This window comes from Dama dama, chromosome 23 (assembly GCF_033118175.1).
Source record: "Dama dama isolate Ldn47 chromosome 23, ASM3311817v1, whole genome shotgun sequence".
NCBI classification, from domain to species: domain Eukaryota; kingdom Metazoa; phylum Chordata; class Mammalia; order Artiodactyla; family Cervidae; genus Dama; species Dama dama.
In genome coordinates, this window is record NC_083703.1 from 73,847,781 (window position 1) to 73,873,365 (window position 25,585).

A 25,585-nucleotide genomic window follows, 5' to 3' on the forward strand; every position below is an offset into this window, starting at 1 on the left:
CCATCATTTGAAGATGCGGCCTTAGATACCATGGAATCGAAGATTCTCATCATTCAGATGGAGATACTGAGGAACAGAAGCAGAGATATGACCTGGAGTCCCAGAGGGTTGGCATCACTTATCTTTATCTACTATACAACGACTGTTTGTTCCTGTCCTGCAATTTCTTTAAAGAGGCCTGCAGGGGCCAGGGAGGTTTCCAATTAGAGACTGCACTTCCATGAGCAGGGAGGGAGGAGTTGGTGGGGAGAAATGGCCCATCAGAAGGCTGTAGAACCAGGGGCCTCTAATTTGGACCAGGGTAAAGAGGACCAGGAGAGGAGGACATTGGGAGAGAAAGATGAGTGAGGAGAGGGGAGAAAAGAGCAGTTTCTGTTAGGGAGAATCTCAGCTATTCCATGGTATCAGATGCAGAGGTTGAGGCAGGAAGAGGGGCAGGGACAGTGCGCCTCCTGAATGTGAATTGTTGTTTACCATCTGCAGGTTGTGTGTCCTGAGCAAGTGGCATTATCTCTCTGAGACTCTGCTTTCTGCTTGACACTGTGGTATGAGAATCCCGGATGTTGTAGGATCGACATGAGGCTAAATGAAATCATGCACTTGGAATGTCTCAGGAGAGAGGGACCCTCCACTCACAGTGGCTTCTTTTGTGAGTCACCCGCTCCCGATGCCCTTCTGTCCTAAGAGAGCTTGGTACTGTGAGCTCAAACCCTGTTCAATGGTGCTGTATGGTTGTAGCTACAAGTAAATAAACTAGAGTGAGTGAAGGCGTGGTGTGTGTGACATGTGTGCACTATAATTTCCAGCTTGCAATTCAACAGGGTGCATGTGCACAGACTAAGTCAGATTGCTGGGTCCAAATCCTCTCCCTCCAATCTATGACCTAAGCAAATTACTTTATTTCTTACTATTTCAGGGACCTCTTGTGTTACATGGGGATATATCAACGGTTTCTCCCCCTTTCTTTAAAGATTTTTTTAGAATTAGATGAATTATATGTTTCATGTGTCCAGGATAATGCCTGTGACAATGAAGAATTTAAACGTTACCTGGAGTAATTACTCATTACTGTTATTAATGCTACTTCAAAGAATTTGACTTCTAAGGAGAAGGAATATATGCCTGTTGTATCCATTGCTTCTGTGGCAACCACATGATGTGGGCAGCACGGATCTCACGTGGCACCTGAGGACATGCGGTTTGAGGGTTTTAAATTCTCTGGCCCACAGTTAGGAAAATGCACAGCTGGTACCCAAACCAAGGAACTATGCTCCACCACCAGTGAGGGAGAGAGCAGGAAGAAGGGGGTGGCTATGGTGGTCTTCCGAGGTCCCCTGATGCCCACTCATGGAGAAAGCTCTCCTGTTACTGAAACCAGATGAGGGATGACTGTGGGTCATGCTGTGGTTACAGGTTCAGCTCCCTGCTTCCCCTCGGCCCTTCCCCTTACTCCCTTTTTGATGCCTAAAGAGGGTTAGAGCCCAGGGTGACATCACCTTCTCCAGCTAAGTCCCTGCCTGGGCCAATGCCTGGTAAAGTGCAAGTGTCCATCCATGGGAGAAGCTGTGGCAATGGTTGCAGGAAGGTGACCTGTGTCACACGTGTCATCTGAGGTACGTGATGTGGGCCAGGACATTGAGGTCCAGCTGAGATGTCATCTGCAGGAGGCTGAAATGGAGGACCTTGGCTGCTAACACACTGCTATATACTTATCTGTCCTCTGGTCTACTCACATCCACTTACTATAATCCATCATGTGCCAGGCACTGCTCTAGGTGCAGGGATGCTCCCTGAGTGTCAATATTGGACAAACTCCATCTCTCTGAAAACAATCTGTGTTTACATGAGACCCAAAGGCATCATCAAGTTTGAGAAGTGCTCTTACTGGACATTTGACCCCTGAAAACAGAAGCAGGAGGCATGGTTAGGAAGGGAGATTACACAGTAAACAGGACTGACCCAGCGTCTCCCCTTGCCCACTCCCCTCCTCATCACCTGATCCCACCCTGCAGTCAGGATATTAAAGCTCAGTCCATCCCCAGCATCCTCAGGAGCCCTCCTGCAAGGCCATGAAGATGAGCGGGCTCTGCCTCTCTGCAACCTTTCTTTTCCTCCTGGTTATCCTGGTGGGCAGCACCCTGGTGTATACACACCATACCCAGGATCAAGATAGGCCCAGCCTCATCTCTCCTCTACAGCTTCTGGGAAAATGATAGAAGTCCAAGGAAGGGAGAGTTGCAGGTGTGAAGTGGATGTTGCCAACTCTCTCTAGATTTCTCCTGTCACGCCGCACAGGTTTTTTGTTTGTTTCTTTGGTTTTGGCAGTATTGGGCTTCCTCCCTATGCAAGGGTATTCTCTAGTTCTGGGGTCTTCTCTCTGGTTGCAGTGTGTGCAATCTTTTTGGGGTGGCTTCTGTTGCTGCAGAGCAGGAACTCTAGGCATCTGGGTTGTGGTTGCAGTTCACATTCTTAGTTGCGGCAAGGCATGTGGAATCTTCCCAACCAGGGAGAGAACCCATGTCCCCTGCATTAGCTGTGGATTCTTTTCTACTGGACTACCAGGGAAGTCTTAAGTGGCAATATTTAACTCCACTGACATCATGACTCTCATGAGGATATTTATTAAAATTAAATATATATATATATATGTCTCATAACTGTACCTGATCCAGGACTCCATTTCTGAGATTCTCTATTCCTGTTCCCTCCCATTTCCCTGAAACTCACTGTAGTGTAGTAATAAAAGTAAGTACAGTGAAAGTCTCTAAGTCCTGTCCAACTCTTTGGAACCCCACGAACTGTATAGTCCATGGAATTCTCCAGGTAAGGATATTGGAGTTGTAGCCTTTCCCTTCTCCAGGGGATCTTCCCAACCTAAGGATCGAACCCAGGTCTCCCACATTATAGGTGGATTCTTTACCAGCTGAGCCACCAGGAAAGCCCTGTGTAGTAATAAAAAGCTTCAAATTTGAAAGGTCTCTTAGTTAATGGCCCAGGTCTCTTAAAACACTTGGGAGTTTCTTGCCTTTAGATGTTAATAGATGAGTCACAAAAGGTGACTCAAGGTAGCCTCAAGGTGTGGTTGGAGTCCCAGAAATCACAAGCACCCATTTAATGTTTACAGGTTTCAACAACTGTCATTCCAGCACCTCTGAGGAGAAGGGAGGGAACTGAGAGTGAGATCAGTCACCAGTGGCTGATAATCCAACCAATATGCCTATTTAGTGAAACTTAGAAAGAAAGACGTAAAAACTGGGCTCAGAGAGCTTGTTGGTTGGTGAATACAGGAAGCTGATGTGAGGGTGCTGGGCCCACTATGGCACAAAGGCTGGGCACACCTCTCTCCCCGTTTGCTCTGCACAACTCTTCCATTTTTCTGCCTCAAGTTATATTTTGCATATTAATCTGGTAATAGTAAGCAATGGTTTTCTGAAGGTCAGCCACTGGTTCTAGTGAATTGTTGAATTTGAAGATGGGGTCATGGACCCCAAAATAGGGTAAGTCCCCCATTTTAGTTATTTGGTCACAAGCATGATTGACTCAGGACCTCATGGCTGGCATGTGAACTGAGGACAGTCTTGAGCCCTCAACCTGCAGAATCTGCAGTAGCTCCATCGATTCCCATCAGAAATAAAAGGACTTGTTGGACACCCAGTGGGTGTTTGGGAAATCAGTTTCTCTTGGTCAAGACACCACATATTTGGTGTGAGGGATAAACCCAGAACACTCTCCCCTGTGATTTGGGGCTCAGGTGATGCTCCAAAAAGGGGGAATAATGAAAGTACACATTGCAACCAGAAACTGTTCTCAGTTGTCTGTATTTTAGAGTTCCTAGTAGAATTGCGGTGTGTATCAAATGGGTTGTATGATGCTAGTATCTTCTCTTGACCCTGCCACCCACCTGCCATGTCCTGGGGCAAGTCACATGCAATTTTCTTGTCAGAACAGGGGATACATGTTACATGGGTTTTTGAACAGATTGCCAGTCATATGTATAAGGAAGTGAGTCACATTTCAAGTTGAATTTTGTACATTTTCCACCAAGATGTGTTAATTAAAAAATTTCTTTAACTACTTACTTTGGGCAAGAAAGAATATTTATGTGTCAAATAATGAGCATTCCTCTATCATGAAAAATAATCAGAAAGACCTGGGATGAATGTGCTGCAGGGAAAGGAAAAAACACAGTCCCGTATAGGGTGACTCCTAGGACCAAAGTTGAGACAATATTAGGAAAGTCTCCAGGCCCTTTCCCACGTCCCCTTTTGACAATTATTTATTGTCCATATTTATACCCTCCCTTGTCCACTGCTGACTACTATTTTATTTGCATATTTGATCCTTAGCTTGGTTCGTGTCCCAGGCTTCTTGAAACTGTTGGAATTTACTCTCTTTCATAGGTGTGGAGACAAGCCATCAACTGGGACCTGAGAAGCGTTCAGTAATGGATGTGGTTAAAAAATATCATTGACAGTGTTATTACAGGTTTGAATTTTCTGCACCTGTGGGGAGATGAGAGGGCACTGAGATTGAGAACAGGCACCACTGGCCAATGATTCCATCAAAACGCCTGTTTAGTGAAACCTCAAGAAGAATCCACAAATGTGGGCATTCAGAGAGCTTCTGGGCTGTTAAAACAGGGAGGGTGGGGATGTGAGGGTCTTGTGTTCTCCCCACACCTCCATTTCCACTTTCCCCTGCACATCTCCCTCCCTTCTCTGTGCCAAGATTTATCCTTTATAATAATGTGAGATCCCTCTGTGAGTGGTCTTCCTGAGTTTGGTCATCAGATTTATTGAATGGAGTAATGGAACTTACCAGTCTTAGATATTTTGTCAGATCAGGAGTGACTGGGGCCAACATGGCTGGCATCTGAGCTGAGGACAATTCTGCACCCCCCACTTGCACAATCTATACTAACTCCCTGGATCCCCTGTCAGAATTAAACCACCCTGCTGGACACCCATTGGGTGTTTGGGGGAATTGGATATTTTTGCTAGAGACACCACATATTTGGTGTCGGGAAAACCTGACTCATTCTCCCTGTGCTTTGGGAGCTCAGATGAGTTATAGGACAGGGGAGTAATGAAAGTGGGACTCTGCACCCAGGAACTCTTACCAGTTATCAGTATTTTCAGAGTTCCTGGCAGAATAGGATAGTATGTCAAGTGAGTTATGACAAGGAAGTATCTTATTCAGACCCTGTCACCCTCATGTCATTAGTTCTCTGGCAAGTCATCTGTAGTCCTCATCTGAACAGCAGATAAGTGGTACATGAGTTCTTTGAACATACTATCAGTAAATTATAAATAGCTTATTCACATTTCATGGCCAAGTATGATCATTTTCCACCATGATATGTTCTTGAAAGATTTCTCTACCTATTTGCTTGGGGCCAGAAAGAACATTTATTGGTCAAATAATGATTATCCCTCTATTTAAAAATGAATCACACAGACCTGGACCACTGAGAAGTGGAATTGCCAGGAAAGCATGAAACCCAGTCCTTATGTGGTTGGCTTGTGGGACCAAGGCTGGTACAATATTAGCAAATTCTCCAGGCTTTTCCCTTTGTCCACTTTTGACTATTGTTTTATTATCCATATTTGAAACTTGTCCTGGTACGTTGTTCAACATTCCTGAAAATTTTGAAATCTTTGTCTTTTATAGTTACTAAGATTGTCAGAAAGGAATCCAGTATAACACAAGGATTGGCTGAAACCATACATAAAGACCTGAAAGGTTTGAACATTCTGTACCTATGGGGAGAGAGGAGGCCACTGAGACTGAGATCAGTCACCACTGGCTGATGAGTCAATATATATGTTTATTGAGTGAAACCTCAATAAAAATCCATAAATATTGGCTCAGAGAGCTTTTGAGGTGGGAAAACTGGTGGTGAGGTGAGGGTGGTAGGTTCACCAGAGTATGGAGGCTTTGCTCACATCTATGCCCCCTTTGCCCTAAATGTCTCCTTCATTTAGCAATTTCTCATTTTATCCTGTACATTAATGTGAGGAAAGTGAGTAAGAGTTTTCCTGAGTTTGGTTGCTGGTTCAATTGAGTTTGAGCGTGGAGTTGAGGTCATGGGAAGTTCGACTTTCAGTCACTTGGTCAGAAGCATGGTAACTGGATACCACATGGCTAACATCTGAAGTCAGGACAGTCTTGATACCTCAACCTGTGGTTTCGGCACTAACTCCACAGACATGATATCAGAAATCAATTGACAGTTGGGTGTTGGGGATTGGATGGTGTTGTGGAGAAAACACGTATTTGAGGTCAGGTAAAAATCCAACTCACCCTCTGATGTGAGGGCTCAGGTGTGGGTTGGGGAGAGGTGAGTATTAAAAGCAGAACACTGTACCCAGAAAGTCTTACCAGTTATCTGTTTTTTGGAATTCCTGTCAGAATCTATAATGTATCAAATGAGTTACATGACAGTATCTTGTCCTGACCAGGCCACCCACATGCTTGTATCCTGGGGCAAGTGATTTGATGTTTCCTCATCTGAACAGGGGAAACACGCTACATGAGTTCTTCAAATAGATGATGAGTTATGACTAGGAAGAGTTTGTTCACATGTCACGACCAGATTTGTCCATTTTGCACCACAATGTGTTAATATGAAGAAAAATTCTCTACCTAGTTGCTGTGGCCAAGTAAAACTATTTCCTTATCAAATAATATTTATTCCTGTATTATTAAAAGTAATGAAAAGATGTCAAGCCATGGAGGAGGGCAATGACAGGGAAAGCAAGAAACACAGCCTTTGTATGGTAGGCTGTCAGACCAAGGCTGATACAGTATTACAAAATCTCCAGGCTCTTTCCCTTGTCTTTTGACTGCTATTTTCTTATTCATATTTGATCCTTTTCCTGTTTCATGAAGCAGGCCTCCTGAAACTCTTGAAGTTTACTCTCTTTCATAGGTCAGGTGGTGATTTCCAGAGCACAACTCGATAACCATACAGTAGAGGAATTCCCAATGCTCATTTCTCAATACTCAACACTCAATGAGGACAATAAAGGTATATAGTTGCTGCACCTCAGGGAAGAGGGAAGGGCACTGAGATCCAAATCAATCACCAAGGACCAATGATTCAATCAATAAGGCTATTTCTTGAAACCTCAACAGTACAGAAATATTTAGGTTCAGAGAGTTTTCTGGATGGTGAGTCATTGTGCTTACTAGGAAATGGAGGCTCCACACACACAGTCCATTCCCCGTTTGCCCTACACGTCGCCTCCATTTCACTGTTTGTCAATTTTTTTATGCATATTCATCAGTGGAAATGAGAACAGTAAGTACGTTGCTTTCCTCAGTTTGGTCATCAGTAACCTTCGGTTATTGAACATGGCGGTGAAGTCACGGACCTCCCCATTTTAGCCATTTGGTCACAAGCCAAAGTAAGTGAGAACCACGTGGCTGGCACTGAAGTGAAGAGAGTTTTGAGCGCTCAACCTGTGGGATCTGTGCTAAATGCATGGATTTCATATCAGACGTCAATTGACTGGGGACGCCCAGTGGATGTCTGGGGAATTGATTGATGTTGGTAGAGACACCACATATTTGTGTTAGGATAATCCCAGGCTCACTCTGTCCTGTGATTTGGGGGCTTAGATTACCTTGGGTACAAGGTAGTAATGAAAGTAGGACACTGGCTCCAGAAACACTTGCAAGTAAATTGTATTTTCTGAATTCCTGGTAGAATCAGGTATTGTATCAGATGCATTGTGACATCACAGCAACTTGTCCTGACTCTCTGTGCTCTGTCCATGTGCTCTGTTTCCTGGGGAAAGTTATCTGCAGTTTCCTCACCTGAAGAGGGGAAAAATATTCCATGCATTCTTTGAACAGAGTACCAGTCATGAATATAAAGAATTTATGCCCTGCCGCCTTAGTGTCTACACCATTTGGGAGTTCATCTCCCTGACAAGGGACTGAACTTGTGAATACTTCAACAGAAGGTGATTTTTAACCACTGGACAGCCTCAGAAGTCTTACAGAAGTTTTAAGGCTATTCAAAGGCATTATACCAATCTTTCTTAAAAAACTTCATGAGGAAATATACATTTGCACATGATTACTGTATCATGTCAACCCTAGCAACATCCATAATTCTGTCCCAGAAAGGAGGTTTTCAAATAGTCTTTCCAACTTGACCATCCTCCACAATCCTAACATTCTCTATTGCAAACTAGCGGTTCTCGTTGCTGTCTTTGTACGGAGCTGTGATGATCATCCTCATAACTGAGGCATTGCCCCTCTCCTTCTATCAGCGTCTAAGCCTACCTTCTGCCTGGAGCCTAAATTAACAGGTGGCTGCAATGCCATGATGACCAGGTATGTCTACAATGCCCAACCAGACTCTGTGAGCAGTTTATGTGTGGTGGCTGCAAAGGTAATGAAAGCAACTTTGAAAAGTTAGAGGACTGCATGAAGACCTGCTCTCAAGAAGCAAGGTCCCCATGGTAAGACAGGGACCAGGGCACCATAGGAGGGGAAGGGCTGGGGCAAGAGGCGGAGCTCAGGGGGCCACACACCATTCACCCTGCACAATGTCCTCCCCCTCGCTGCTGCCAGGAGGGGAGGCTGCAGTATCCTGTGAAACCCACACTGAGCGAGGTCTCCAGGGAGAGAATGGCAGAAGGTCAACCCCCAATGCCTCTTTGTGATCATCTGAGCCTGATCACACGCTCTTCTTTCTCATATGGAACACTGATCAGCCACCCTCCAGGGTGAAAGTGAAAGTGAAGTCTCTCAGTCGTGTCCGACTCTTTGCGACCCTATGGACTGTAGCCTACCAGGCTTCTCCGTCCATGGGATTTTCCAGGCAAGAGCACTGGAGTGGATTGCCTTTTCCTTCTCCAGGGATCTTCCCGACCCAGGGATCAAACCCAGTTCTCCTGCATTGCAGGCAGACGCTTTACCCTCTGAGCCACTAGGGAAGCCTCCAGGGTAGGTCAGCAAGACTCTTGAGAACTACATCCAGGCTTGGAAAACTCACTTCTTTCTTGTTGTGGCCGTTCAAGTCATAGGGACAACAGTTTCACAGTTTTTTGAAAACATAGGATCTGTCAAGATGACAGGTGTCCTGGTCTGGGGCTGCAATGATGGCACTCAACAAGTTCCTTTCTTTTTGCAGAGGACATGCGAGGAGTGGTTTCCAGAAACTCTGAAGTCTGAGGAGGACTCTTTCAGGTCTGGACTGTGGCTGCATCTGAACCTCTTCAGTCTCCTCAAAGTCCTCTCTGCTACCATCCTCAGCAGAGCCTGCCTGTTTCCTTTCCTCTTTTGGTCAACATGTCTCATTCTGTCTCATCTAGTTGACTCTCAGCACCATGAGAGCTTGTCTGCCCTTTACCCCTACCACTTCACACAGCTCCTGAAAACGAGACAGTTCATAATCATTTGAGGATGGAAGGAAGGAATGTAGGAGCACATTCCTCATGATTAGATTAACTACAAGGTTGTGGTGTTAACATAGGGGTTTTGTTTTACCCCCATCCTCACAGCATCCTCAGCTTTATCACCCTTCCCAACACCTCTGCTCTCCTTGTGGGTGCCCATGGTGGAATTTCCAGCATCCAGTTCTCAGCATCAGTAATGGGAGAATAGTTTGTTTTAAGAAAGCTCCTTAACTGTGCAATGATGTTGCAATATTTATTTCTGTAGCTTCAAACACTATAGGTTATATTTCAATAAATATATATTCAAAATTAAACTGACTGGAGTGGAGTCTGTTGTTTGTAATGACAAACCTTAACCAATAGAGTCCATGGAATTGGTGGTCCTTCTCTGTTCTTCAGACAGTGGGTCCCTCTCCTTTCCCTTTCCACAGACTGTGCCCTATTAGGCATAGGAAACAAACCCATTATATCATCAATGACTTCTTAATAGCAACACAAATAACACAGAATCCTGGGAGGTACACATGTCAAGACGACAATTTTTCTTCCTTCCTTCTAATTTCATTTAAACACAGGGGCAGTTGCCTCCTGAATCTCAGAAGGAGAATGGGTAGGAGACTCAATTGTCTACTTTTATCAGAAATCTGATTCCCTGAAGTCACATATAGGGAGGGAGCTTCTTACTTCAGTTAAAAAAGTACCGCTACCATTTAGTATCCCTGTCTCTGTGTTAGCATTTTGCCTACATGTTTCTATTAATCATGCTAAGAATCATTCAGGGGAAGAACTGGAATCATAGAGATGGCACTTAGTTGCTTTATTCATTGCCTAACATGGCAGGTCCTCACTCTCCCAAGCAGAGGGACTTTGATGATGCTTTCCTGCTATGCATCTGAGAAGATTTAGAATGGAGGAAACTTTCGGAATGGACAGTATCTGTTTAACCACAGATTAGTACAGTTTGGCATGGAGAACACAACAAGTAATAGTGCTTGAATAAATGAGAACAGACAGGGTGTTCGTGCTGCTTTTCATTTCTTTCTAATCTTGGGCAAATTCTCAACATCTCTGAGCTTTGCTTTCTTTAGTATAAAATAAAGACAAGGCTTGTAATTGTTAACATTTCCAGCCAGAGCCCACTTAAATACTCCACTTTGCCTCCTTGCTTTTCTTTTTCTTTGGAATGGTTTTGTTTGCTGCCCCCTGTACAATATTATTGGCCTCCGTCCATAGGTCTTCAGGCGCACTGTTTACAAGTCCTAATCCCTTAAATCTATTTGCTATCTCTATTGCATATTTATAGTGCATTTGATTTAAGTCATATCTCATTTGCCTAGTAGTTTCCCTGCTTTCTTTAGTTTAAGCCTTATATTTGCTATGAGAACCTGATGATCTGAGCCAGAGTAGCTCCTGGTATTGTTTTTGCTGACTGTACACAGCTTCTCTATCTCTGGCTACAAAGAATTCAACCAAAATAATTTTGGTATTGACCATTTGGTGAGGTCCATGTGTGAAGTTGTATTGTGGATAAAGGGTATTTGCTATGACCAGGGCATTCTTGGCAGAATTCAGAGAATCTTTGCCTTGCTTTGTATTGTTCTCCAAGGCCAAACTTGCCTGTTACTCCAGGTATCTCTTGATTTCTTACTTTTGCATTCCAATCCTCAATGATGAATAGAACACTTTTTTTTTTTTTTTTTTTTTGGTGTTAGTTTTAGGAGGTCTTCTAGGTTTTCTTTTCTTCTTCTTCTTTTTTTTTTTTTTTGCTATACTGACTTTTTATTTATTTATTTATTTTATTTTCTAGGTTTTCAAAGAAATGATCAACACCAGCTTCTTCAGCATCAGTAGTAGGGAAATAAGCTTGAATTACTGTGATGTTGACTGGCTTGCCTTGGAGATGAGCTGAGTACATGCTGTCATTTTTGAGGTTGCACCCAAGTCCTGCAATTTAGATGGTTTTGTTGATTATGAGGGTTACTCCATTTTTTCTATAGGTTCCTTACCCACCATAATAGATAAAATGGTCATCTGAATTAAATTCACCATTCCTGCCCATTTCAGTTCACTGATTCCTAAGATGTTGATGTCTATTGTTACCAATCCTGCTTGACCACGTCCAATTTACCTCAAATCATGGACATAACATTCTAGGTTCCTATGTAGTACTGTTCTTTGCAACATCTTATTTAACTTTTATCACCAGACCCATCCACAACTAAGCATCATTTTGGATTAGGTCCAGCCTCTTCATTCTTCTTAGGCTCAGACACATCCACAACTAAGCATCATTTTGGATTAGGTCCAGCCTCTTCATTCTTCTGAGGCTATTAGTAGTCTCCTCTGCTCTTCCCTAGTAGCATATTGGACAGCTTCTGACCTGGGGGACTCATCTTTCAAGGTCATATCTTTTTGTCCTTTAATACAGTTCATGAGGTCCTCATAGCAAATATACTGGGGTGGTATGCCATTGCCTACTCCAGTGGATCACATTTTGTCAGAACTCTCCACTATGACCTGTCCATCTTGGGTGGCCCTACGTGGCATGGCTCATAGATTCATTGAGTTACACAAGCCCCATTGCCACAAAAAGGCAGTGATCTATGAAAAGGAGTCATACTATAAATATATGTTATTATATTTTTAATCATCATTAGTTGATAACAGTGTAGTGAAAATGACTTGATATTAATAAAAAGAGTTTGGCTTCAGTGACTCGCTGTGTTTTGTGGCCTTGGGGAAGTCATTTTATCTCCTTGAGACACAGTTTCTTTTTTAGGAAGAAAAGGAAGGTAATATCTACATTAAGAAATGCCCAGATTTGGGTACTTTGAGAACTACGGTGATTTTAATGCTAAAGTGCTTTGAACACCACAGACTAAGTCAATTGTCTAGAATTGTCTAGAACACCACAGACTAAGGCAAATTGTCTAGAAGCAGAGAGTTTTATTTTCCTCTGTTCCTGACTACTCTTAAATGAGCTGTCAACTGGAGTAAAGAAAGGAAGAAATAACAGTGACTTTATTAGTGTCATCTTCTAGAGTTTCACCCTCGGGAAACTGCCCCAGTGCCAGAGTGGAGTCACCGTCCCAATTCCTAATAGGTCTCCTTCCTCAGAGGTAGCCAAAAGCCCTCTTGCTTCAGTGATTGATCTCACCTTGGTCCGGCCATTTCCCTACTCCTCCTTGTGTTTATCTGACTCTCTCGACAACATAGTTAAGTGTTCAGTTCACTTCAGTTGCTCAGTCATCTCTGACTTTTTGTGATCCCATGGACTGCAGCACACCAGGCCTCCCTGTCCATCCCAACTCCCAGAGCTTATTCAAACTCATGTACATTGAGTCGGTGATGCCATCCAACCATCTCATCCTCTGTTGACCCATTCTCCTCCACCTTCAATCTTTCCTAGCATCAGGGTCTAATCTAAGGAATCAGTTCTTCACATCAGGTGTCCAAAGTATTGGAGTTTCAGCTTCAGCATCAGTCCTTCCAATAAATATTCAGGACTGATTCCCTTCACGATGACTGGTTGGATCTCCTTGCAGCCCAAGGGACTCTCAAGATTCTTCTACAACACCACAGTTCAAAGCATCAAAATTTGGTGCCCAACTTTACATCCCAACTCTCACATCCATACATGACTACTGGAAAAACCATAGCTTTCACTAGACAGACCTTTGTTGGTAAAGCAATGTCTGTGCTTTTTAATATGCTATCTAGGTTGGTCATAGCTTTTCTTCCAAGGAGGAAGTGCCTTTTAAGTTCACAATTGCAGTCACCATCTGCAGTGATTTTGGAGCCCCCCCCCCCCCCCCCAAATAAAGTCTCTCACCACTTCCACATCTATTTTCCATGAAGTGATGGGACTGATGCCATGATCTTAGCTTGCTGAATGTTGAGTTTTAAGCCAACTTTTTCACTCTCCTCTTTCACTTTCATCCAGAGACCCTTTAGACTTCTTCGCTTTCTGCCATAAGTGTGGTGTCATCTGCATATCTGAGGTTATTGATATTTCTCCCAGCAATCTTGATTCCAGGTTGTGTTTCATAGAGCCTGGCATTTTGCATGATGCATTTTGCATATAAGTTAGATAAGCAGGGTGACAATATACAGCCTTATGTATTCCTTTCCTGATTTGGAACCAGTCTGTTGTTCCACATCCAGTTCTAACTGTTGCTTCTTGACCTGCATACAGATTTCTCAGGAGGCAAGTAAATTGTTCTGGTACTCCCATTGCTTGAAGAATTTTCCATAGTTTGTTGTGATCACACAGTCAAAGGCTTTGGCATAGTCAATAAAGAAGTAGATGCTTTTTTGGAACTCTCTTGCTTTTTTCATAGTCCAATGCATGTTGGCCATTTGATCTCTGGTTCCTCTGCTTTTTCTAAATCCAACTTGAACATCTGCAAGTTAATGGTTCATGTACTGTTGAAGCCTGGCTTGCAGAATTTTGAGCCTTACTTTGCTAGTGTGTGAGATGAGTGCAATTATGTGGTAGTTTGAACATTCTTTGGCATTGCCTTTCTTTGGGATTAGGAATGAAAATTGACCTTTTCCAGTCCTGTGGCCACTGCTGAGTTTTCCAAATTTTTGGTATATTGAGTGTAGCACTTTCACAGCATCATCTTTTAGGGTATGAAATAGCTCAACTGGAGTTCCATCCTGTCTAATAGCTTTGTTTGTAGTGGTGCTTCCTAAAGCCCACTTGACTTAGCATTCCAGGATGTCTGCTCTAGGTGAGTGATCACAGCATTGTGGTTATCTGTGCCACGAAGATCTTTTTTGTACAGTTCTTCTGTATATTCTTGACACCTTTTCTTAATATCTTCTTCTTCTGTTAGGTCCATACCATTTCTTTCCTTTACTGTGCCCATCTTTGCATGAAAGTTTCCCTTGGTATCTCTAATTTTCTTGAAGAGATCTCTAGTCTTTCACATTCTATTATTTCCCTCTATTTAATTGCACTGATCACTGAGGAAGGCTTTCTTATCTCTCCTTGTTATTCTTTGGAACTTTGCATTGAAATGGGTATATCCTTCCTTTTTTCCTTTGCCTCTCACTTCTCTTCTTTTCTAAGCTATTTGTAAAGCCTCCTCAGACAACCATTTTGCCGTTTTGCACTTTTTTTTCTTGGGGATGGTCTGGATCACTGCCTCCCGTACAATAGTTCTTCAGGCACTCTGTCTACCAGATCTAATCCCTTGAATCTATTTGTCACCTCCACCGTATAATCATAAGGACTTTGATTTAGATCATACCTGAATGGTCTAGTGCTTTTCCCTACTTTCTTCAATTTAAGTCTCAATTTGGTGATAAGGAGTCCACGATCTGAGTAACAGTCAGCTCCCAGTCTTGTTTTTGCTCACTGGATAGAGTTTATCAATCTTCGGCTGCAAATGATATAATCAATCTGATTTCAGTATTGACCATCTGGTGATGTCCATGTGTAGTCTTCTCTCATGTTATTGGAAGAAGGTGTTTGCTATGACCACCATAAAGCCATAACTTATTGAAGTGTTAGTTATCATAATTACTTATCATAATTATTTCAAAGCATTTTGACTTTGAAGGGAGAAGAATATATGTCTGTGTCCTCTAATGATTCAGAGCAGCCCCAGGATATGAGTAACATGATATCATGTTACAAGTGAAGAAGAGTGTAATTTCCAGCTCCAGATCACATAGTTAGGAAATGGCAGAACTGAGACTCAAACTGAGTTCCTCTGTTTCAAAAACCACTAGAGGAGAGTCCAGAGTTGAGGAGTGGGTATATTGGTGGTAGGTAATCTTGCAAAGTCCCTGAGATCCACTCTAGTCCCTGAGGTCCACTCTGGCATGTAGCTCGTGAGGGGCAGTGTGAGGTCATGCTCTGGAGATGTGTTTATTTCTCTACTTCCCTTCTGCCCACTCCCTTTACTTTATTTCTACCCAGAATATCAGGGTCTGTGCCCCAGATGGAGCTGCTCTTCCCCAGCTCAACATCTCTTTGGACCAGGGCCAGGTAAACAGCTTGTGTATTTCAGTAGAGATGCTGCCACAATGGTTGTAGGAAGCTTACCTGTGTCATACCTGTCTTCTGATGTAGGTGAAGCTAATGTGAGAGAGGGAGCATTGACAGGTATATACGAAGTCTCCTCATGAGGATGTAAAGGAGGATCTGGGCTAACACACTGCTGGTCACCTAGCAGCCCTTTGATCTGCTGTCATCCACTCACGGACCATCCAGCATGTGCTGTGCAGTGCTCTAGTTGCTGGAATGCCTTTTCAGTGACCACACTGTACAAAATTCCACACATAGAATCACATTCTGTTTTCTCACGAGACCGCAGACAGAGTCAAGTTTAGAATCATACTTCCTGGGCATCCTCGCCAAAGCAGACAGAAGTAGGACAGAGGAGCCTGGTGGTCTACAGTCCATGGGGTCTCAAAGAGTCAGATCAGACTGAGTGACTGAGCAGACACACACGCACAGGCAGAAGCAGGACAATGGAAGGTGATGAGATTACACATTGCACATGGATGACCCCAAATCCTCCATCTCCACACTCCCCTCTTCACGTTTATTTTTACCCATCTGCTGGGGTGTATACAGATCTGTCAGCACCCTTCTCTCCATAAATGCCATTCTTAAAGGCCAAAACCATGAGCACACTCTGACTTTGTGCAACCCTGCTCATCTTCCTGGAGACCCTTCTGGCCGGCATTCTGGGGGGGTGAAGCCAGCAACCGGGTCTGGGGTATGTCCCAGCTCACCTCTCCTCTACAGACTGGAGGGAAAGGAGGGGAGTGCATGAAAGGGGCAGGAAGAGGGGTGTGGTGGATGCTGCCAGCCCTCTGAGGATTTCCTCTGGGAAGTGAGCCGTTGAACTCCAGGGACATTTCTTGACTCTCAAAAGTATCATTATGTGTTCTGCTTTTAATAAAAATATCCCACCTCACTTTACAAAATCATGAACTTCATCTCTGAGACTGTCTATTCCTGATTTCTTCCTTTTCCCTAAACTCCACTTTAGAATAGTAAAAAAAAATCCATTTTGATCCTTGTCCTGGTTTATGCCCCAGGATGCTGGAAACTCTTGGAATTTATTGTCTTACATTAAGCCCTGAAATCTCTGAAGGAAAAGATCTTAGATAGTATCTGTATTCAGCTGGACTCCAGAAATGCCATCCGTTGTTTAGAGGGTTAGAATTATCAGTACCCCTGGGGAGAAGAGAACAGATTCTGAGTTCTGTCAATAATGGCCAAAGATTCAATCAAACTGAACACACAAAACCATCAATTAAAACCCAAGAATACTGGATTCAGAAAGCTTCAGAGGGTTGGTAACATCAAGGGTTTGTAAGGGAGGAGTGTCTGGAGATGGTGTAGCTGCTCAGCAATTCCTACTCCCTCTTTTCCTTATGCTTTTCCTCTCTCTAACTGTCTCAGAGTTTTATAGTTTATAAGAACTGGGGACCATAAGTAAAGGGTCCCCAGTTCTGTGAGTGGTCCTGAATACTTGCTCAACATGGGAATTTGGTCAAGGATTCTCTGAATTGACAGCCAGTTGGTCACACGTGTAAGCGATCCTAGGACTTGTGATCAAAACTTGAAGGGTGGTCTGTGCTCAAGAATGGAGCCCTCAACCTATAGGTTCTGGATCACCTCTGCAGATTTAGTGTCAGAAGTGAATTGACTCCTGGATGCCCAGTGGGTGTGGAGGAACTGGTTGCTGTTGGCAAAGACCCACATATTTCGTGTCAGGGACAACACCCAGACTTACTCTTTTCCTCCGTTTCTGTCTGGGTTGAGGCTCAGGAACAGGGGACTATATTATGTTGAACAGAGCACTCAGAACCCCTCAGTAGTTTTCTGCATTTTCAGAATTCTTAAGCAGAATCCGGGACTTGATAAAATGGGTTGTGACAGATTGTGTCTTGTCCTCATCCTACCACCTACATGCTCTGTGTCCTGGGATATTCCCGCCTACAACTTTTTCATGAGAGCAGGGTCACCATGTTTCTAGAGATTTTTCAAAGGATTACTAGTCATGAGGACAAAGAATTACACCTTTGTGGCCAGTGGTTTCCATTTTTCCCCAAAGCATTTTCATCTGAAAGACTTGTCAACCTACCTACATTTATTTCTCCATGACATGTGCAAAAAAACAAATGTGTCACAAAATTATCATTTCTTTGTGATGAAATTAGTCAGAGAGTTGAGTGCCAGTGGAGCATCATCAGTTCAAAGCAACTGTAGGCAGAGCAAGAAATGAAGGACTTTATTGAGTTTGCTCTTGGGGCCAAGACTGTTTTTCCCAGGTTGGTATGACCTTAGTAAAGACTCAATGCCCTTCCCTTTGCTAACATATCAGACTATATTTTATTTTCCTATAATGATATTGATGACAGTTGCATTCATAATATATAGATAGGCCCCATCATCATAGAGACTAATAGGAATTTTACTCTATTGACTCTCTACAATGATGATGCACTTTCCAGGAGTATGAAATATAAGAGTCATTTACTTGAGGATTATTTATCAAAATGGATCTTTCTTATTTGAGAGCACAGTTTTTTTTTTTTTTTTAAGTAAGGAAATAGCTCTAAACAAAATACAGTAAAATTATATACACATTAAGGAGGGAAACACATAATGAAGACTGGGGAATATGCTATGCCAGCTACGATGGGTGCTGTGAAGAAGGAGTGTTGGGGATTAGGAGAGTGGCAAGGGTCAGGGAAATACTCTGTGATAAGGAAGCTTTGGACAGAGCTGTGCAAAAAAGTGCCTGAATGTTAAAGCAGCAACCAGGAACAGAGTGGATGAGACTGAGAGGGTTGAGGGGCAGGGGAGTGGAAGGGATGAGACAGAGAGGCCCTGGGAACAAGTCAGGAAGAGGCTTGTAGAATTTTAAGAATCAGAATTTAACTCTTAGAAAGCTAGGGGTTCACTGAGGGAATGGTCATGGGTGCCAGGGGACAGGATTCACTTTGAAACAGGATTCTTGTGGCTGTAGTATGGAGAGCGGCCTCTCGGGGGCAATGGGCAGAGACAGAGGCCTCTGGGCAGGCTGCTGAATTGTCCAGGTGAGCCACGATGAAGTGTGTATCCATATTGTTGCCTGGATTGATCTCAGTTCATTAGAATAACATGAATAACTTGCTCTATTGAGACTTCTGTGGCAGCTTCATCACAAATCAGGATTCAGTAAATCTTTAGGCATATGTGATGTATTCATCCTTAAACTCTCAACTCTCTGTGAGGTTTGGGACAGGGAAAAGCAGAAGGTGGGAATTAAAACCCATAGCTATCACTGACTCGTGTTGATGTTTGACAGAGAATAACAAAATTCTGTGAAGCAATTATCCTACAAATAAAAAATGTATAAATTTTAAAAAGCGAAGTACTCAACCACCAAATCAGGTGTTGGTCACCCAGGCAACAAACCTCCATTCTATGGTTAGATTGAGGTTTTGCTAATGACCTCCCTCACATCACGAAAGACTCCCTTGGTTCCATCATTTCCTAGGAAAGCTAATCGTTTTAAAGCTCGTTTCCAAGAATGGTTAAAAGACAAAGTAATACTTCTTATATATGTCCAAGTATCAATATACCCTCAATATTCCTTAATTCCAGTGCCCATTATGTGAACATAGTGGGGGATTTACTTCAAAGCCTTCCTCCATTAAATCATAATGCCTTCACACTTTCTTTTTTATACTGGAAGCTTTCAGCTACATACTTGTACAGATATTAGTATTATAAACTCATGGGCCAATGTCCAGCTCCAGTCATAATCAACATATGGAGAATATTATTAATGTGTATCTTTTATTCCTGTTTTATTAGCAGTGAATCAGTGGCAACACGCCAATTCATGTAAAAATATCAGTAATGATATGCAATTATTTACAATATTACCATGTCAATCTGAAGCCTTAAAACATGAATAATAATATCCTACAAAGCAAGATATGAAACAAACTTTTCACATGCACCCCTACCAGTCTCTATTGCAAACAAACTGGTATTTTCTGTATTTACTTTTTAGACCCAGCTGTGATGACCATCTTCCTATTTCATCGAGATCCTCCCATCCTTACAGCCTTGTGGGCTGACCTGTGCCTGGAGCCTCCATACACAGGTCCCTGCAAGGCCAAATTAATCAGACACAGCTACAATGCCAAGTCCAGCTTCTGGGATATTTTTGTATATAGTAGCTAAAATGATAAGAATAAAGATTACAATGGGGACCAGGCTGTGTTAAAACCCATGCAGGTGCTATCCTATCCTGGGTAAGATAGCAGGCATAGAATGGGGAGAGGGGAAGGGCTGGGAAAGAGGTGGAGCTCAGGAGGGTACACACTCCTCAAAATCACCCAGAGTGACTATCTTCCTTGTTGCCTCCCAGGAGAAGTGGCTGCAGTGCCCTTAGAAACCATGGGCTGAGCATGTCCTCCAGGTGCCAGCTTGGCAAAATATCAGCCCTAGAAGCACCATCCTGATAATCTGAGCTTACACATTCTCCCCTTTCTTGCATGGGAAGAGTAAGTCTGCCATGACACAGAGCAGGTCTGTAGTTCTACCCCTCCTCGGCTCTAAAATTCACTTCCTTTTTGGTTGTCATTGTGATCCTGAGAGCTCTGTAGTTGCTCATTTCTAGGTTGGTTTAGGTCCTGTCCAGGTACAGAGTGTCTGGGTCTGGGGCTTGCGAGATTCAATTAGCAAGTTCCTCTCCTTTTGCAGAAGCCATGAGAACTGGGCTCCCCTGAGAAGCTGAGGACCAAGAAGGACCCAGTCAGGGCTGAGCTCTGACTGTTTGTCAGCCTTTCCCTCTTACTTCTCAACCCTACCTTCTTCAGCAGAAATCTGCCTCTATCCTCTCTCCCATATGAGTACTTGCTTTGCTCCTGGCTTATCCAGTTGGCTCTAAGCACCATGAGAGCAGGACTTCCCTTTATCCATAGAACTTTGCACAGCTCCAGGTACATAGGAGAGTCCGTAAATATTTAAGTAAGGATGGAAACAATGCAGGAGAAAAGCTCCTCATGGCTGCAGTGAAAGTAGAGCCTGAGATGTGAATTCATGACTCTTGCTGTAATTGTCTTCCTCAGTACATCCTCACCTTCATCCGCCACCCACCAGTACTTTGAGAGCCTTGGGAATGTGGCTGCCTGAATGCTGCCAAAGAGGATGGGACCACCTTCTATTCTTGTAAATATGATGTGACACTCATGAAGTTACATTCAATACCTTTGATGCATCATCTGTATTAATATCAAATAGATATGCATGGGTTGTGTTTATTTGTTTGTGTATTAATGAAATTGAAATATCTGAAAACACGTGAAAAACAGGCAAGTATCTTCCTCCTGATTTTCATCTGTTTGTCTTCCAGAAAGTCACTTTTCCTTAGCTGAGTTTCGGTATCTTCATCTCTGAAAAAGGAATAATGATACTTAATTGCTAAGATCGTTAAAGAAGAGCAAGGTATCTTTTTATCAACACTTACTGTGAGCCCACCTCTCAGGTCACAATTTTAAATTCCCTCCAGGACAGGTGAGTAATGTAAATGGAAGTTTGGAGTGGGTGTGGAGGCAGGAGGACAATAAGGAAGGGTGGAAATTATGGAAACTGAGAGAATGCTCCCTTCCTGAGAAGAGGGTTGCTCTTCTTAGCTTAGTTCATGGTTTTCAAAGTGTGGTCCCTTGAACAGCACCCTCTGCACCTTGGGAACCTTGTTGATGCAGCTAGCCAGGTCCCAATCTGTCCTACTGAATTGAAACTCTGGGGATGAAGATCTCAAATCTGTGTTTGACCAAATGGCTAAGGGATTCTGATGCTCAATCACATTTGAGACTCTTGGTCCTTGTTAAATACCAGGACTGTGATGCCAGTTTGTTTACTTGTCCTACATTGATAGAAAATTTTTATATGAAATGTCCCACTGTGAAATCCTATAAATTCCTAAGATTGTAAAATGAATTCTGCAGTTAATGATAAATATTTTTTAGCCAGATGTGCATCCTCTGGTTACACTCCCTTTAACCTTCAATATAATCTGGAAAAACATACTACAGGGTTCAAAATATCAGGTGCTCTTTTATCATGTAGCAAGAAAGTAATCACCCATTACTCGAATATGAATATACCCCTCTGATTGCACAGCATCTCAAATATCTAAACATCTTCTGTCAGCCCCAGGTGTATCCCATCCATTTGAAGATGTGGCCTTAGATACCATGGAATCAAAGACTCTCATTATTCAGATAGAGATACCGAGGAACAGAAGCAGAGATATGACCTGGGGTCCCAGAGGGTTGGCATTGCTTGTCTTCCTCCAGTATACAGCGACTTGTTCCTGCCTTTCAATTTCCCTAAAGAGGCCTGCAGGGGCCAGAGAGATTTCTAATCAGAGACCACACTTCCATGAACAGGAAGCGGGGAGCTGGAGTGAGAACTGGCCCATCGGGGGGGCTTGTGGACACGGGGGGTCTCTAATTTGGACCAGAGTGAGGAGGACCAGGAGAGGAGGACATTGAGAGAGACAGATAGACTGATGAGAGATGAGAAGGGAGAAAAAGAGGAGTTATTTGAGGGGAGAGTCTCAGCTACTCCCTGGTCTCAGATGCAGAGATTGACTCAGAAAGAAGGGCAGGGCCAGAGCGCCTCCTGAATGTGAATCCTTGTTTTACCTTCTGCAGGTTGTGTGACCTGAGTAAGTGGCATTACCTCTGAGCCTCTGCTTTCTACTTGACACAATGGGATGAGAATCCCAGATGTTGTAGGATTGAAATGAGGCTAAAGGAAACCATGCATGTGGAAAGTCTCAGAGAGAGTAGGCCCTCGACACACAGTGGCTTGTTTTGTGAGTCACCCTGTTGCACTTGTGTACTAAGCCAGCTTGGTATTGAGAGCTCCCACCATTCTCAACGGTGCTCTATGCTTGTAACCACAAGTGATAAACAAGAGTGAGTGACGGGATGGTGGGTGTGACATGTGCTCTCTAATTTACAGCTGCAATGCAGCAGAGGGCATGCGCACAGACTCTGAGTCAGATTGCTGGGTCCAAATCCTCTCTCTACAAGTTATGGTCTAAGCAAATTACTTTATTTCTTTACATCTCAGGTCCCTCCTCAGTAACATGAGGCTATGTCAACAGTTTCTGCCCCTTTCTTTAAAGACTTTTTAGGAATAGATGAACTACATATTTCACGTGTCTAGGATAATGCCTGTTACAATAAAGAATTGAAGTTTTGCCTGGAGAAATTACTCATTACTCTTTTTATTACTACTAGAAAGGACTTTGCCTTCTAGGGAGAAGGAATATATGCCTGTTGCATCCATTGCTTCCATGGCAACCACATGGGTACATAGCACGTGTCTCATGTGACTCCTGAAGACATGGGGTTCTGAGAGGTTTAAATCCTCAGACAAAAAGGTAGGAAAATGCAGAGCTGGTATCCAAACTGAGGTCCTATGGCTGCATCGACAGAGAGGGAGAGAAAAGGAGGAACTGGGTGGATATGGTGTTCTTCCAAGGTTGCCTGATGTCCACTCAAGGAGACCGCTCTCCTGTTGGTGATACTGGGTGAGGGATGACTGCTGGACGTGCTGTGGAGACAGATTCAGCTCCCTGTTTCCCCTCCTCCACCCCCCCCCCTTACTCATTTTTTGATGCATAAACAGGATTATAGCCCAGGACAACATCACCTTCACCTGCTAAGTCCCTTGTGGGCCAATGTCTGCTAAAGTGCAAGTGTCCATCCACCAGAAAAGCTGTGGCAATGGTTGTAGGAAGGTGACCTGTGTCACACTTGTCGTCTGAGGTGGGGGAGGGGGGTCAGGGCATTGGGGTCCAGGTGAGATGACACCTGCAGGTGGCTGAAGTGGAGGACCTGTTTACCACAACGCTGTTCACTTATCTGTTCTCTGATCTACTCTCATCCACCTACTTATCGTTCATCACATGCCAGGCACTGCTGTAGGGGCTGGGATGCTCCCTGACTGTCCATACAGGACACACGGCATCTCTCTGATCACAATCTGTGTTTACATGAGACCCACAGGCATGAAGTGAGAAGTGGTGTTACTGGGCACTTGAGCCCTGCAGACAGAAGCAGGAGGCATGGTTAGGTAGGGAGATTATGCAATAAACAGGACTGACCCAGCTCCTCCCCTTGCCCACTCTCCTCCTCATCACCTGATCCCACCCCTCAGCCAGGATATTTTTTTTTTTTTTTTTTTTGCTTCCAAAGTTTTCATTATTTATTGCTTAGCTCAGAGAAACTCTCATCTTTTTCTTTAATCAGATTTAGTATTCTCAAACTATGATTTACTGTTTAAAGGTTGTGGTAAATAAAAGAGTAATAGTCAGCAGGATATAATACAGCTCTACAATACTGGGTACAATCAATCAATACTTGTAATCTTAGATTTTTGGATTAAAAGATGAAATCTATCCTATACATATGAAAACTATTTAAACTCTTCTATGTATTGGATTTTATTTTATTTTATTTTTTTTTAATTTTATTTATTTTTTTTTATTATTATTATTTTTTTTTTCCAGTGGGTTTTGTCATACATTGATATGAATCAGCCATGGATTTACATGTATTCCCAATCCCGATCCCCCCTCCCACCTCCCTCTCCACCCAATTCCTCTGGGTCTTCCCATTGCACCAGGCCGGAGCACTTGTCTTGTGCATCCCACCTGGGCTGGTGATCTGTTTCACCATAGACAGTATACATGCTGTTCTTTTGAAATATCCCACCCTCACATTCTCCCACAAAGTTCAAAAGTCTGTTCTGTATTTCTGTGTCTCTTTTTCTGTTCTGCATATAGGGTTATCGTTATCACCTTTCTAAATTCCATATACATGTGTCAGTATGCTGTAATGTTCTTTATCTTTCTGGCTTACTTCACTCTGTATAAGGGGCTCCAGCTTCATCCATCTCATTAGGACTGGTTCAAATGAATTCTTTTTAATGGCTGAGTAATATTCCATGGTGTATATGTACCACAGCTTCCTTATCCATTCATCTGCTGATGGGCATCTAGGTTGCTTCCATGTCCTGGCTATTATAAACAATGCTCAGCCAGGATATTAAAGCTCAGTGCATCCCCAGCATCCTCAGGAGCCCTCCTGCAAGGCCACCAAGATGAGACGGCTCTGCCTCTCTGCAGCCCTTCTCTTCCTCCTGGTTATCCTGGTGGACAGCACCCCGCTGAATATACACCATATCCAGGATGAAGGTAAGTTCAGCCTCACCTCTCCTCTACATCTTCTGGGAAAATGATAGAAGTCCATGGAAGGGGGCGGGGCAGGTGAGGAGTGGGTATTGCCAAGCACCTCTGGATTTCTGCTGTCATGTTGGTCAGGATTACTGTCTGTTTCTTTGGTTTTAGCAGCATTGATCTTCCTCCCTATGGAAGGGTATTCTCTAGTTCCGTGGTCTACTCTCCGGTTGTGGTGTGTGGGCTTTTTGTTGAAGTGGCTTCTCTGGTTGCAGAGCAAGGGCTCTAGGAATTTGGGCTCATAAGTTGCAGTTCACCTTCTTAGTTCCTGCAAGGCATGTGGAATCTTCCTGACCAGGGTCAGAACCCATGTCCCATGCCTTAGCATGTGTATTATTATCTACTGGACCATCAGGGAAGACTTAAATTGCAAAGATTTGACTCCACTGATATGTTGACTATCATGAGGATATATATTACTATTTTATTATATTTTATTATATATACATATGTATCAGTTAAGTTCAGTCGCTCAGTCGTGTCCAACTCTTTGTGACTCCATGAACCACAGCACACCAGGCCTTCCTGCCCATCACCAACTCCCGGAGTTTACTCAAACTCATGTCCGTTGAGTCAGTGATGCCATCCAACCATCTCATCCTCTGTCATCCCCTTCTCCTCCTGCCTTCAATCTTTGCCAACATCAGTGTCTTTTCAAATGAGTCAGCTCTTCGCATCAGGTGGCCAAAATATTGGAGTTTCAGCTTCAAAATCAGTCTTTCCAATGAACACCTAGGACTGATTTCCTTTAGGTTGGACTGGTTAGATCGCCTTGCAGTCCAAGGGACTCTCATGAGTCTTCTCCAACACCACAGTTCAAAAGCATCAGTTCTTCAGCACTCAGCTTTCTTGACAGTCCAACTCTCACATCCATACATGACTACT

The 25,585-nt window shown here is 43.3% G+C and overlaps 1 protein-coding gene across 1 annotated transcript in view; it reads left to right on the forward strand.

Annotated features, from left to right (window-relative positions):
• The first annotated feature begins 2,075 nt into the window (after positions 1-2,075).
• LOC133044311 (trophoblast Kunitz domain protein 1-like) overlaps positions 2,076-25,585 on the forward strand; it is a 32,657-nt gene continuing 9,147 nt past the window's right edge. Inside the window, 5 exon segments of the mRNA XM_061125703.1 lie at positions 2,076-2,167; positions 4,399-4,456; positions 4,458-4,485; positions 5,671-5,742; positions 6,932-7,030. Coding sequence (XP_060981686.1) covers positions 2,076-2,167; positions 4,399-4,456; positions 4,458-4,485; positions 5,671-5,742; positions 6,932-7,030 — 349 coding nt within the window.